Below are 13,513 nucleotides of genomic sequence, written 5' to 3'. Positions count from 1 at the left end.
TAAATTAGCAATATTGAAAAATCAATTCAGACAGCTGATTTTAAATGTAGCGTTAAAATACGTGCTTAATATGTAACTTATACTATATATCTACATAACAAAACAATGTGTTATATCAAAGCAGCAACATTTAATCATCCAAGTGTGACTTAGTGGTCAAAAGCTTGCACGCATTTATCATAAACTTCAGGTCAGGTAAAAGAACGTCAAGGCGTTGATTGCTTTAATTTGGTCTTTAAAAATGTTCTTACGTAGGAAATATTATCAGTGTTAGTTTAAAAATATTTTGATTTGTACCAGTGTATTTAACGTAAATAATTGAAGTTTGTGTATATTAAGAACATAGCATGAAAAATCTATGCATCAAAATGTAAGTAATTGGTTTAATTTTTAAAATAATATAGTTAGACTAAATTGTAATGTTTGGTTACGACAAATCAAGTGCGTATTGCAACTAATAATTTAAATAGAATATTGAAGTTTATTTAATGTTTAGTTCATAATATATTATCATTTTAAATGAAAGTGGATATATAATCGATAAGCAATCGTATAGAATCATTTTTAATATAATATTTTATTTGATTATTTTGTAAATTAAAAAATTACATTTTAAATTAACCTATTTATTTTCCTATTTCCGAATAAGATTAATTGTAATCCCTTTTGACACCCTTTGTCAACACTTCAGCGCAGATCTAATGACATTTTTGATTGGTTTATTAAACGGCCAATTAGTAAACCTTTACTTTAGCCTTGTCTAAATTTTGCTAAACGATTTACCTAAAACATAAAGCACGTTTTTTATTGGTTTAGATGGCTAATTTTTCTTTATGTCATTCTGTCACAACTAAAATTTGGTTGCCAATTCCAATCAAGTGATTTAAAAGACAAGGATAATTTACACCAAATACGGAGGCATAGAGGTACTTGAACTTTAATTTACCGGAATTGCCTTACAACACGTTTACATAAGTCAATTTTTTTTAGTTGCGTTTAATTATATTTTAAATAAAATATGACCATGAGAAATTAGTATTTATAAGCATACTGACCATCTAACATATAACAACACATGTTGAAAAACGTGTTTGATTAAAAATTATTTTTTTAGATAACTATAGTTTTATACAATGTATTTTATTAGATACGACACATAAAGATGTTGATTTTGATGAAAAACACGAAAAAGGAGTTTCCCACCAGATTGAAAATATGTTTAGGGATCATTTTTATGAACTCAGCATCAGACCTAATCAAGGAGGTAAACAAAACTTAAAAATTTATCTGTAATGTTTATTTTACTGTTTGTTTAAAATATGAAATTTGCAAGAAAATATTTTGCTTTTGAAGTCAACTTTTGTTATTTATTCAGGAACAATAACGGATGTTGGAGTCGCAATCAGTATTGAAAGCATTACAGACATCTCAGAAAAAAATATGGTAACTGTTTCATGTTTTAATAGGATTTAGCACTTAAATTCCCTGTTTCAGATTTAATATTGATTTATTTTGTGGTAATGCACAAATCATGTTTCCTTCAATTTGTAATCACTAGTACTAAATATAAATCAGTTGCTTTTATTAAATCATAACTTTTTAATTTAATATACACCAGTACCCAATTTATTGGTCAATACCTGAAAACTAATTAATATATTTTATATAAATATTTTTTCAGGAAGTAACTTTTACTTTATGCATGCACGAGACTTGGACAGATTTTCGTTTAAAATTCACTCCAATAGTTGGTCGAAATCAAAGTATTGTTCTACCAAGTCGTTTTGTTGAAAAAATTTGGGTGCCAGGTTGGTTACGTTTTATTTTTTTATATTTTTAATCTTAATGTAATAACATTTTAGTGACTTTTTTATAGACTTATACAGATAACTAGTTATAGCGCATTGGCACGCCAATTTAAACAGTTAAACAATTTTTAAATACCAAAAGCATTTGCTAAATGTCGTTACATATTACTATTAAAGTAACACTGACAAGACTAACTTATTTGTTAATAGACATTTATATAGTCGGATCAAAACGATCGTTTATTCATCACACGGCGGTCGATAATCGAGTTTTACGCCTGTACGACGATGGAACTATAATGCATACGTTAAAGTAAGTAAAGATTACTGAAAAACTTTGGCCTTTGCTCTACGTGATTTTAATGGACAAATAGTAATAAAAAAATTTAATTCTTAAATCACGAGTATAAAAGTTGAAATGTTTAAAATTTATTTGTTTTAGAATAACCACTACGGTTGCTTGTCAAATGAACCTGTACAACTTTCCACTTGACACCGAGTTTTGTTCTCTTATATTTCAAAGCCGTAAGTGAGACTTTACAAATGGCAAATTGTGTATTTAACTAATAAATAAAAAAACATTAATAAACTTTTACTACAATTAAAATGTTCATGTGTAGTTGGATATAATGGCAACGAAGTAAGACTGTACTGGCTGTCCGAGGAAAAACAAGTTGGAGACTTGTTCATGGATTTAAAGTTGGTTCAGAATATGCCCAAGTTTCAGCTGATGCATTATAGTTTTTACACAACTAATACCACGAACAAAGCTTTGTTTCTCTACCCAGGTATAATGTTTTTGAAATGTACTTAAAATAAAATAAGTTTAACGAATTTATTATATTAATTTTGATTTAACAACTTTGCTATAATCATGCTGGTTTAAAATCATAGGATTAACCTTGTTATTTTTCATTAACACGATTTTTTGGATCATTTTAAATTTTTACTGCCATTTTAAATAATAAAATCACTTCAGCAAAGCCTAAATCGCAATTGGAAATAAACTTTGAACTAAAACGTTATCCGTTATCCGTGTTCTTCCAAGCCTACTTTCCAGCAATGGCGATGGTGTTACTTGCTGGCATGGGAATGTGGATCGATCCCCGATCTGTACCTGCGCGTGTAGCTTTAGGTAAGTAATTGTAAACGAACATAAATGTTTTAAGTATTTGGTAAAATATATATTTTAAGGCGTTGGTTAATTTTGTAAGCTCTGTTAAAAAAATTAAATAATTTTTCAAACTATTGTTGGTTGGTCTGTTGCAGTTAGTGTAGAAATGATAACTGCAAAAAATTGCTTTTGTTGATTTGGTATTGATTTTTGTTTATTATCTTAGGCGTCACGACGGTGCTGACGATTTCAACAGTTATAACTGGACTAAAGGCTTCTTTACCAAAGGTGATACGATATTGAATAAATTTTAATTATCTAAAAGTTGAAATTATTATGAAGCCCTTCCTTTTAGCTTTTTAGCTGCATATTGCGAGTTTTGGTAAAAGTAAAAGTAGAGACTTTGTTTCTTTTTTTATTGTTTCAATTTTAATAACATTTATTTTAGGTGTCCTACTTAACGGCAATGGATATTTATTTATGGACCTGTTTTTTGTTTGTGTTTTCTACTGTTATTGAATTTTGCGTCGTCAATTTCTTTATGACCAAAAAGGAAGAGTTAAACAGTGAAAATACAAACCGGGTATAAATAATTTTTCTAAACAATTTAATTTTTTTTATTTTAAAGTGTTAATAATACTTGTTATTTTTTACAAATATGTGTATTAGGCCGGTTTGTATTAATTGTATGAGTTTAACTTTATTTTACCTGCCAATTTCAGAACACTCACTCTGTATTAGCTTGGGAAAATTGGCAAGAAAAAATATATGTTCCAAAAGAAGCAACCACTGTTGATGTTTGCTATCGGATTGGTTATTTTGCAGGATTTTTCCTTTTTAATATAACTTATTGGACATATTACATAGTTGTGACAAAACACGATTACGATTTACACCAGATGTAGTTAAATATATTATAATAAAATCAAAAATTAGAGTAACTTTAGTCCATAAACTTTATTTAATTTAGTCTAAATGTAGTTAAATAACGACATTTTTAAAGACACTTTACTAAATGAGGACAAATTAATTAAGTACGAAAATTTACTAAGCGGAACGTATACGTAACATCATAATAAAGCAAACACCTGATTTCGTAGTTGACCTGTTTTGCCACGTGGGAGTGTTTCCAAATATTTAATTTTAACTACCTTTGTTTCGCTTTCTTATTGAACTTAAATAAAATAAATTACTTACAATCTTTTTAGTTATGATTCTTATGCTTAGTTAGTATAAATTTTGTTTTATTTGTGCTGTAATTTTGACTTTAATTTAACGTTGAAATTTTCTATATGGCAACTTGGGTGTGATACGTGTAACAAAATTTCAATTATACCGGCATTTGGTAAAGCCTACTAGCGGTCTTTGGTTTTTCGTTTACTGGTTTCTTAGGTATACTTGGAATTAAAAGTTATTGGCAACAAACAGGTAACAGTTATTACCATGTATATGTTTTTGAATGTTATATTAAATAATTTAATGTTTATTGTTTTAGTAAATATAGATTTTATGCATGCAGTTAAGGTGGTCACATATTGACATATGAAGTTCATTGCTATTTTTACCCTTTAAATATTTTTTTTATAATAAATTTGTTCACAACTTATTTTAGTTATTTAGTATACCTTAATCAACATTTATATAGCTTATCTTTAAATTAATACCTGCAAATGACAAAAAATATTATTAAAAATTTTATTTGTATTTTGTTTTTATTTTTGTCAGTTTGTTTATGTATCTTTAAACTTTAAAACAGAACTGACACCATGGGGAAATTAGGATTTATAAGAATGTCAATGGAGAAGCAAGATACTCTTTTAAAGATGCTTGTTCTTGGAATATGCTGTATTCTTGGTATGTTTGTGCACCTATTAAAGTGTGTTTGGATATTAAGCAAATGTTACGCTTTATGATCAAAATTTTGCTGGTTCCTAACTTTGTGTTTTTTTAGCTTTTTCCATCAGACTGTTTTCTGTTTTACGTTTCGAAAGTGTTATTCACGAGTTTGATCCCTACTTTAATTATCGAACAACAAGGTTTCTAACTGAAGAAGGTTTTTACAATTTTCACAACTGGTTTGATGACACCGCATGGTATCCTCTTGGTAGAATTATCGGAGGAACAATTTATCCAGGTATATACTACAAATAAATTTTTTTTTTAATTAAAAGAAAAAAAACAATTATATCTAAAAAATATAATTAACACCATGCTTACTTTTATGTATTTTCGTGCAAATATTTTTAATTTTTTGTAATTATTTTATAAATATTAAATAACCTAAATTGCATTTTTGTTTAAAAAAGGTCTTATGGTAACTGCAGCTGCATTCTACAATGTACTGCATTACCTTAACATCACAATTGACATCAGAAACATGTGTGTATTTCTTGCTCCCTTGTTTTCATCTTTTACATCAATTGTAACTTACTTGCTTACTAAGGAATTGTCAAACAGTGGAGCTGGTTTGGTTGCTGCAGCTTTTATGTCGGTTGTACCAGGTTATATTTCAAGATCTGTTGCAGGTATAAATATTAATTTTTTTTTTACAAAATTTAATTGAAAAATTTGCAGTGTTTTCAAGGCTTTAAAGGCTAATATAAAATAAATTTGTTTTTTATATACTATTATTGGTTTTTAGAATATATATATAAGAAACCTATTTTTTATAAGATTTTTTTACTTATTTTTTTTATAAAAACTATCAATATATATATCTATGTTTTTTTTTATTTACTTAGGATTTATTTAACACGTTTTTTTTGTTTGTGAACAAGTTTTAACATAATTTTCTTATAATTTACTAACTGTCTGTAAATTAAATTTTCTTTGGTCATTTTTTTTGTAACAGATTTTCTAATTTATGCTTTTATTTTTGTGTTGTATTTTAATATGTACTGTTAACTATTTAGGATCCTATGATAACGAAGGTATTGCTATCTTCTGTATGTTGTTGACTTATTATCTGTGGATTAAGGCAGTAAAAAGTGGAAGAATGTTTTGGGGTGTTTTGTGTTCTCTTGCCTACTTTTACATGGTAATTCTCATGTTATGTTATCAGCATTTTATTAATATAACCTAAACTACTTTCAATATATAAATTAAACTCTATAAAACTTTTATAAACATTTTTCTTTATTAGACGTTAAAACAACTATTAAATCTAATTTTCTATGTTATCTGCTTATATTATAAAACTAAATTAAAATATTTGTATTTATTATGATATGTTTTAGATAATTCATATGTTTATTTTTAAAATTTTTCTTTTATAATTGTACAAAGTAGTACAATAAACCCAAATTATTTAACAATATTTAACCAAGAAATAATCACAAAATATCTACTAAAATGATATTTGACTTGAAGGTATCGTCATGGGGTGGATATGTATTTCTTATCAACCTTATCCCGATCCATGTATTAGCTTGTATAGTAACTGGAAGATACAGTCACAAGTTGTATGTTGCTTACACTACAGTATATTGTGTTGGAACGATTTTATCCATGCAAATCTCATTTGTAGGATTCCAGGTATGTTGTTTATCTTATTGTATTTATAAAACAAGAAATATAGATCTTTGCAACCTATATACTTAATAAATTGTAAAACTAAATACATTCCAACATTTTTAAACTGTTTCTTTGATTATTAACAAAAATTTTCGATTTTAAACAATTAGGAATTTGTCATAAAAAATAAACTTAGTTTGTTATTGCAAATGAAAGCTATAATTAGTTTGCAGTAAGTGTTAAATAAACCAAAAGCAATTTGGTTAAGTTTTTTATTACCTTTTTTACTTAATAAAATTTTCTTGTGATTTTCTTCAGCCTGTTCAAACATCAGAACATATGGGTGCACTTGGTGTGTTTGGACTTTGTCAGATTGTTTCATTTATCAACTTCTTAAAAAGTCGACTTTCTACTCAACATTTTGCCATCTTATGGCAAACTATCTTGTACATTTGTGGCGGAATATTGTTGGGTGCTATCGGATTTCTTACTCTATCTGGTAAGTTGGTTTAAAAATAATTTTATATATATAAAAATTGTTTTAATCTTTTTTATGTTAGTACAAACGTTTTTGTTGCTTATACAGAAACTAAACAAAAATATAATTTTACTTTTTCCAAAACTGGTGTAGTTGTAGCCAAAATAATCATTTTACTAAAAATTTATTTCATCTTACTTAACCTAACTACTTTAGTTTTCACATGCATTTTTGTTTCTTTTTAATTTCAAGCTTTTTTAATTAATAAACTTATACAGGTAAGATTGCCCCATGGACTGGTCGTTTTTATTCGCTTTTGGATCCAAGTTATGCCAAGAATAATATTCCAATTATTGCATCTGTATCTGAGCATCAACCTACTACTTGGTCATCTTTTTACTTTGATCTTCAGATGCTTGTATTCATGTTTCCAGGTTTGTTTGTGTTAATATTTATAGATTTTTAAAAATTAAAGTCTTACGTTTTGTTTAACATAAAAAATATTAATAGGCTTGTTATATTGAATTTTTAATTTAATGTTACTTTTTAAAATTTTGTGTCTTTTGGTTTTTGGTTTATTGGTCTAATTTTTCATTAATTTCCCTATTCTAACTCAGATAGGCTTTTTATTGATGTTTTGGTTGTGTTCAATGAAATTTTTGTTTAGTTGGACTTTATGTGTACAATTTTTTTGTTTAGTTGGACTTTATGTGTGCTTCCAGAATCTGAATGATTACAACATGTTTATCATCTTGTATGGTGTAACCAGCATGTACTTTGCTGCTGTTATGGTAAGTATTTTAATGTTTATGTGTTTTTTTCATGTTTAAGATATTTTTCCTGTTAATAGGCAAACTTTGCAATCTACACATTGAGCATTTTAATTAAACATAAGCCAAGCATATTAAATTATTATTAGTAATATTATATTAAATTAGTAATATTATTCGGATTATTGTAATTTGTTGTAATATGAACTTGCACTTGTTTAGGTGCGTTTAATGCTTGTACTTGCTCCTGTTATGTGTATTATTGCTGGTATTGGTGTAAATCACATACTTACAACTTACATGAAAAACTTGGACTCTGTAGCTACTACCACTGACAAAAAAGGGAAAACCAAAACAGATTCAAGCTACCCTGCTAAAAACGAGGTAAATTTTTTATTATGTATTGTACATTAAAAGTGTTTTTAAAGATTTTTTGTATTTAAGTAAATGTTCAAGTAAATCAGAATTTTGATTTTTTATTATTTTGGTAATGTTTGTAACTTTAACAAATTTTAACTTTCAAGTCTTTTTCAATAATTCTAATATTTATATATCGACTTTTTTTAAGTTTAATGTTTTTATTTTTTTATGTTAAATATTTTGATTTAAAATTTTTGGGTATTGATATGTTTTAGAAAAATATTGTGGATATATATCAAATAAGATATCTTATGTTTTTTTCAGGTTGCTACAGCAGTCGTTGTTGGCTTGACAATCTTTTTATCTCTCTTCGCATCCCACTCTGTGTGGGTTACCTCGGAAGCTTACTCCAGTCCATCTATTGTCCTGAGTGCTAGAGGAGGTGATGGTGGGAGAATTATTTTCGATGATTTTAGGGAGGCTTATTACTGGCTTCGACAGAACACACCAGAAGTAAGAAAAATATATATATAATTTTAATTTTTTTAAATATTTCTTTTGAAACAAGTGTTTTTCCACGTATCTTTATCTAAAAATCGCCAGCCTTACAGTTGAGATATTAATTGTTATAATATGATTGCACCTCTCAACTTATATTTTGCCCCTAATAATTTACTAGCTTACCACAAACGACAGTTTATTTCATTTTACAAGGATATATATTGGACATACTTTAGCATCTACTAAGCTTCTTATTTAAATCAACATTTTTTATTTGTAGAACTCCAAAGTAATGTCATGGTGGGATTACGGATATCAAATAACTGCAATGGCAAATCGAACAATTTTGGTTGACAATAACACTTGGAATAATACTCATATTTCTAGGGTTGGACAGGTAAAGTTTTAAAAATGTTTTATATTTTATTTAAGGGTAATGGCTTACATACAACATAGTCAAATATTAATTTCTGTGTTTTTAAAAGCATAGTGTTTTTATAATTTTTTTTCATTAGTTTAGTTTTAATTTTTCTTTAGCAAATATGTTACATTTGCTTACAAAAATTTTTTTTCTTTAAATTCCACTAATGTTCTTGCAGGCTATGGCATCAACAGAAGACAAAGCATATGAAATAATGAGAGAATTAGATGTTGATTATGTACTTGTTATTTTTGGTGGTCTTACTGGTTATTCTTCTGATGGTATGTTTAATATTTCATAAATTTGATTTGGCTTGTTTTCTAAATTCTATGAACTTTTTATCCATTTTTATTAATGTTACATGTTTCCTAAAGCAAATCACAACATTTTGTTGTCAAATAATTTTTTTTGCCTTGTTAATTTTTAGTTTTAAATTTTAGACATCAACAAGTTTTTGTGGATGGTGAGAATTGGAGGTTCAACTGATAGAGGAGCGCACATCAAGGAAGCAGATTATTACACTCCAACTGGGGAGTTTAGAGTAGATGCAGATGGATCTCAGGTTTAAAAATTAATTTAATTTTAAATTAGCATATTAACAAATTTAAGGTTTCATTCTTTTATTTTGATTGAATTTGTGTAAAAATTTAATTTATCTAAATTTAGAACTAAAATTTTTTTTAACATTTTACTCTTGTGTTTTTTGTATATATTTTTGTTAAGTATATAACAACATTTTTCTATATTAATATTTTAGGTACTTCAAAATTGTATGATGTACAAAATGTGCTACTACAGATTTGGGCAAGTTTATACTGAACAAAGTAAGTTGTAGTGTTTTTTTTTTTGTGTGTTTTATTTGTTTAGCTTCGTTGTTTTAAATAAATATTGTTTTTGTTTTAGATAAACCAACAGGTTATGACAGGGTTCGAAATGTTGAAATTGGAAACAAAGATTTTGAGTTAGATGTTTTAGATGAAGCCTATACAACTGAGCACTGGATTGTCAGAATTTACAAGGTAAGTAACAGTTTAATTTTAACAAAATATATTTAAGTAACAAATCATTTAATTTAAATTATTTTTTGTCTAATTGAATTAATTTTTGATTTGTTTTTTTTTTAGGTTAAAGATTTGGACAACCGTGGCAATTCTCGAACGTAGTAACACAAGAAATTATTCAGACTTAAACCGTGTTTAAATTTATGCGAAGCACATTACTAAAATTTTTTCAAACTTTGAATGCAATTAATTCTAGCATGAAGCAATCCCTTTCTTTTTCAGTTCAAAAGTTTCAATTATGTCGTTATTTATTTGCGCTTGACAAAAATTTTGTAATACCAAATGGAATGTTGAACTATAATATATTATGTGTTTATTACGTTTAGGGCTGATCTTGTGATTTATTTCAATAAATTTAATAATATAACGAGTTATACCTTCTTGCGCAACCGTTTTATTTTTTCTAATAAAACTTTAGTCGGGGTGTTAGTTTTGCTTTTTTACCACAACAGTTTGACTTTATATACGATGTATTTAAATAATACGATAAATGCACGCCGATAAAAAGCGCTCAGGGTCTTTTTTTTAAAAACTGGTACACCAAAATTCTTATTTTTATAACTACTATTACCAGTATTACCCAGAGTCAGTTTCATATCACGCAAACTAATATTTTAAAAATTGGTCGAGTTCTTGGGTATTACATAGCATGCATGCTATATGCCACATAAAAGTCATACTCGGTTTATCAGATACAATGCGACCATCGCACGTTCGAATCTCGGGCGTGGCATTTGATCGAATTCCTAATCGACGTCACACAAAATCTTCAAGTAATTTAACGCACAGTTTTTTATTTTAAACTAGAATGCTTGATCAAAATATGATACTCTTACTTAAATTGTTCTCTTTTTTATACCCTTCGGTCGAAAACCGGCGGATGTTGACATTCTTCATATCTAAACATAAAAAAGTTTCGGACAATTTTTAATATTTTTGCTTATATGTTTAAATTAAATCGGATGTTTTAATGATAGGAAAGCACTAAATTTTTTGAAGTTGCGGGATTTTAGCTTTAACTCATAATGATTATCAAAATTTTTGTTTGTTTTTCTGGTAGTACTAGTGTCTTTAATATTTCTTTCGTTTCAGTGTGTTTATGTTAGACAAACACATTCTTAAAAACGTGTTTACACAACAAGTGTTTTTAATATTTTAGTTAACTGATTAAAAATGTTGCGCATTTGCCTTTATGCTTTAAAGCTATGGAAGTATTTATCAAATACTTTTATTTATATATTCGTTACAAAGGAATTTAAAAAAGCAAGTGAAGGTTGTTAGTGTAAAAGTAAACTGTGCTAATATTTAAATAGTCAAATTCCTTTTGAACAAAATATTTAAAGACTTCTTATGTTTAGGTACATGACCAGTTTAAATCACTTTTGCAAATGTCTTATATATTTACTTTAGACTGTTGGTGTATTTTTACAACAACAAAACGCTTTTTGATACTGTTCATTATTTTTTTTACAATTTTTTTATAAAATCTTTCTTTAAATATTTTAACGCAATCAAACATTGCATATCAAAAAATAAAAAATTTTAGTGTTTACCTATTTGGTCAAAATTCCGATATATACAACTTTACGATTACAGTAAATATTAAAAAAAATTTTATTAATTAATCAAGGCAATGCAATACCCGGCTAAAGCCTATAAAACAGTGGACAATTCAAGGAAAAGTATCAGTTTTTGATCAAGTATTAGCTTTAACCTTTAATTAATATTAGTTGAAGAAAAAAAAAAGTTCTAATTTTTTTTAAATAAATTGAGTTATCCTATAGGCTATAAAACAGATTATATTTGTTAATACTAACAGTTAAATAAAACTAATGTTAATACCCAAAAATATTTTCAGCTGAACTGTTTTTTGCGATTAACAGATATTTTTCAATAAAGTTAAAACGAAAGTTTGTAATATCGTCATCATGAATTCGTTTTCGTTTGTAGTCTTGGCTCTATGCCTTAGCAGCGTATATGTTAACGGTGCTGTGAATGATAAATGGTATTCTTTCGGCGATAACGATTACTTTTTTTCAAACACCCAGCTTAACCAGAAGAATGCTAAATTAGCTTGCGAACAAAGAGGTGCAAACCTTGTCAAGATTGATAGCGATCAAATTCAAGCATTCCTTATTCAAACTATTCAGGCTAATCACGGTAACTATTTCAATAATATAAGCTGTTTTATATTATACCTAATGAAAAAGTTCTACTGGTTTAGTCATTTTTTATTAAATTTTTTAGGCAATGAACTTGTTGAATACTTTATTGGTCTTGAACGAAACGCTCACAATACATTGCAATGGATTGATGGATCAAGTGTGGTATATTCTGCTTGGGCAGAAGGTGAACCAAACAACGCTTGGTGGTCTGAAAATTGTGGACAACTATTAGCAATGACTCAACAATGGAACGATCTTAGATGTGATTCAACAATCAATTTTATTTGCCAACGAAGAAGCAAAGGTATGCGTCAAAGTTTAGACTTTATTAAATATTATAATGTGCAACAGAGTCAACTATGTAATAAAAAAGGAGTAAATAGACAAATATTTTGTTAAATTAAAGGTATTTACTAATAGGTTATACGATGTATTTAAAAAAAATTACAGATTCTAAACCTGTCGTTGAGGATTGGTATAAAAACGGAAATCAACAATACTACATTTCCACTTCTCAGTTAACTTTTGACAACGCACTATTGGCTTGCGTGGAAAGAAGCAGCACACTTGTCATGGTCAAGACTGATAAAATTCAAGCTTTCCTTAGAAAACAGATTCACACACTTAACAGTATGTTTTTCTTTTTTTTGTATTTTTTAAATTATAAATTATTTAATTAAAAATGTAGTTTGGTAAAAGTTAATTTGCAGTAAACTGAAATTGATGTTAAACCAATCAAATTTGCCTCAACAATATTTTAAAATATTTAACGTTTTATTTAGTTGAACATCACCGATATTATATGGGAATGCATCGAATTGAAAACTCTGATGGTAATAAGAATGATTTACACTGGATTGATGATTCTGCATTAGAATACACTGCATTCCGTTGGGGCGAACCTAATGATAGCTGGGGTGTTGAAGATTGTGGTAACATGGTAGCTGAAACTCAACTTTGGAATGATATTGCTTGCTGGACCGTTATGCACTTTATATGTGCTAAGGATATTTAAGAACATTATTGTAAGCATTTTTATGTATTAAAAAGTAGCAAAAACTTACAATCTGGAAAACAACTAACATTTTAAAATTTTTTTACTAGGTTTCTGCAATTTAAAAACAGATTTGGGTGATTTGCTATAACTTGCTATATTTATCCAGAAAAAAAAAGTTACCAATTTATTTAATATATTTTTGTGTACGAACTTATTATTTACTCAGATTTAAATAAATGGTTATGGAAAATCGTTTGTTTATACTTGACATAAAAAAAGTTACTTTTTGTATTGCTTGGCATAAAAGTTTGGTTAGGCACAGACA

The 13,513-nt window shown here is 27.4% G+C and overlaps 3 protein-coding genes across 3 annotated transcripts; all 3 read left to right on the top strand.

Annotated features, from left to right (window-relative positions):
• Positions 1-347: 347 nt before the first annotated feature.
• On the top strand, positions 348-3,827 carry LOC145742387 (gamma-aminobutyric acid receptor subunit rho-1-like). Its single transcript, XM_082560168.1, has 12 exons — positions 348-370; positions 817-926; positions 1,115-1,264; positions 1,376-1,443; positions 1,682-1,808; positions 2,019-2,121; positions 2,251-2,333; positions 2,429-2,596; positions 2,788-2,943; positions 3,149-3,210; positions 3,371-3,505; positions 3,645-3,827. The coding sequence occupies exons 1-12, from the start codon at positions 348-350 to the stop codon at positions 3,825-3,827; spliced, it is 1,368 nt and encodes a 455-aa protein (XP_082416294.1).
• A 444-nt stretch (positions 3,828-4,271) lies between these two features.
• LOC145743372 (dolichyl-diphosphooligosaccharide--protein glycosyltransferase subunit STT3A-like) lies at positions 4,272-10,455 on the top strand. The gene is made up of 17 exons (XM_082561317.1): positions 4,272-4,350; positions 4,679-4,776; positions 4,874-5,056; positions 5,229-5,447; positions 5,835-5,959; positions 6,292-6,456; positions 6,754-6,934; positions 7,192-7,347; positions 7,613-7,704; positions 7,906-8,067; positions 8,368-8,556; positions 8,825-8,941; positions 9,144-9,246; positions 9,406-9,527; positions 9,723-9,789; positions 9,869-9,984; positions 10,090-10,455. Exons 2-17 carry the CDS (start codon positions 4,689-4,691, stop codon positions 10,126-10,128), a joined length of 2,124 nt encoding a protein of 707 aa, XP_082417443.1. The 5' UTR covers positions 4,272-4,350; positions 4,679-4,688; the 3' UTR covers positions 10,129-10,455.
• A 1,499-nt stretch (positions 10,456-11,954) lies between these two features.
• On the top strand, positions 11,955-13,206 carry LOC145742386 (C-type lectin lectoxin-Lio2-like). The gene is made up of 4 exons (XM_082560167.1): positions 11,955-12,186; positions 12,274-12,495; positions 12,642-12,821; positions 12,974-13,206. Exons 1-4 carry the CDS (start codon positions 11,955-11,957, stop codon positions 13,204-13,206), a joined length of 867 nt encoding a protein of 288 aa, XP_082416293.1.
• The last annotated feature ends 307 nt before the right edge of the window (positions 13,207-13,513 follow it).

Source organism: Corella eumyota, chromosome 2 (genome assembly GCF_963082875.1).
Source record: "Corella eumyota chromosome 2, kaCorEumy4.1, whole genome shotgun sequence".
NCBI classification, from domain to species: domain Eukaryota; kingdom Metazoa; phylum Chordata; class Ascidiacea; order Phlebobranchia; family Corellidae; genus Corella; species Corella eumyota.
The sequence above is the reverse complement of the archived record's forward strand: the minus strand, read 5'-3'. Positions and strand labels throughout refer to the sequence as shown.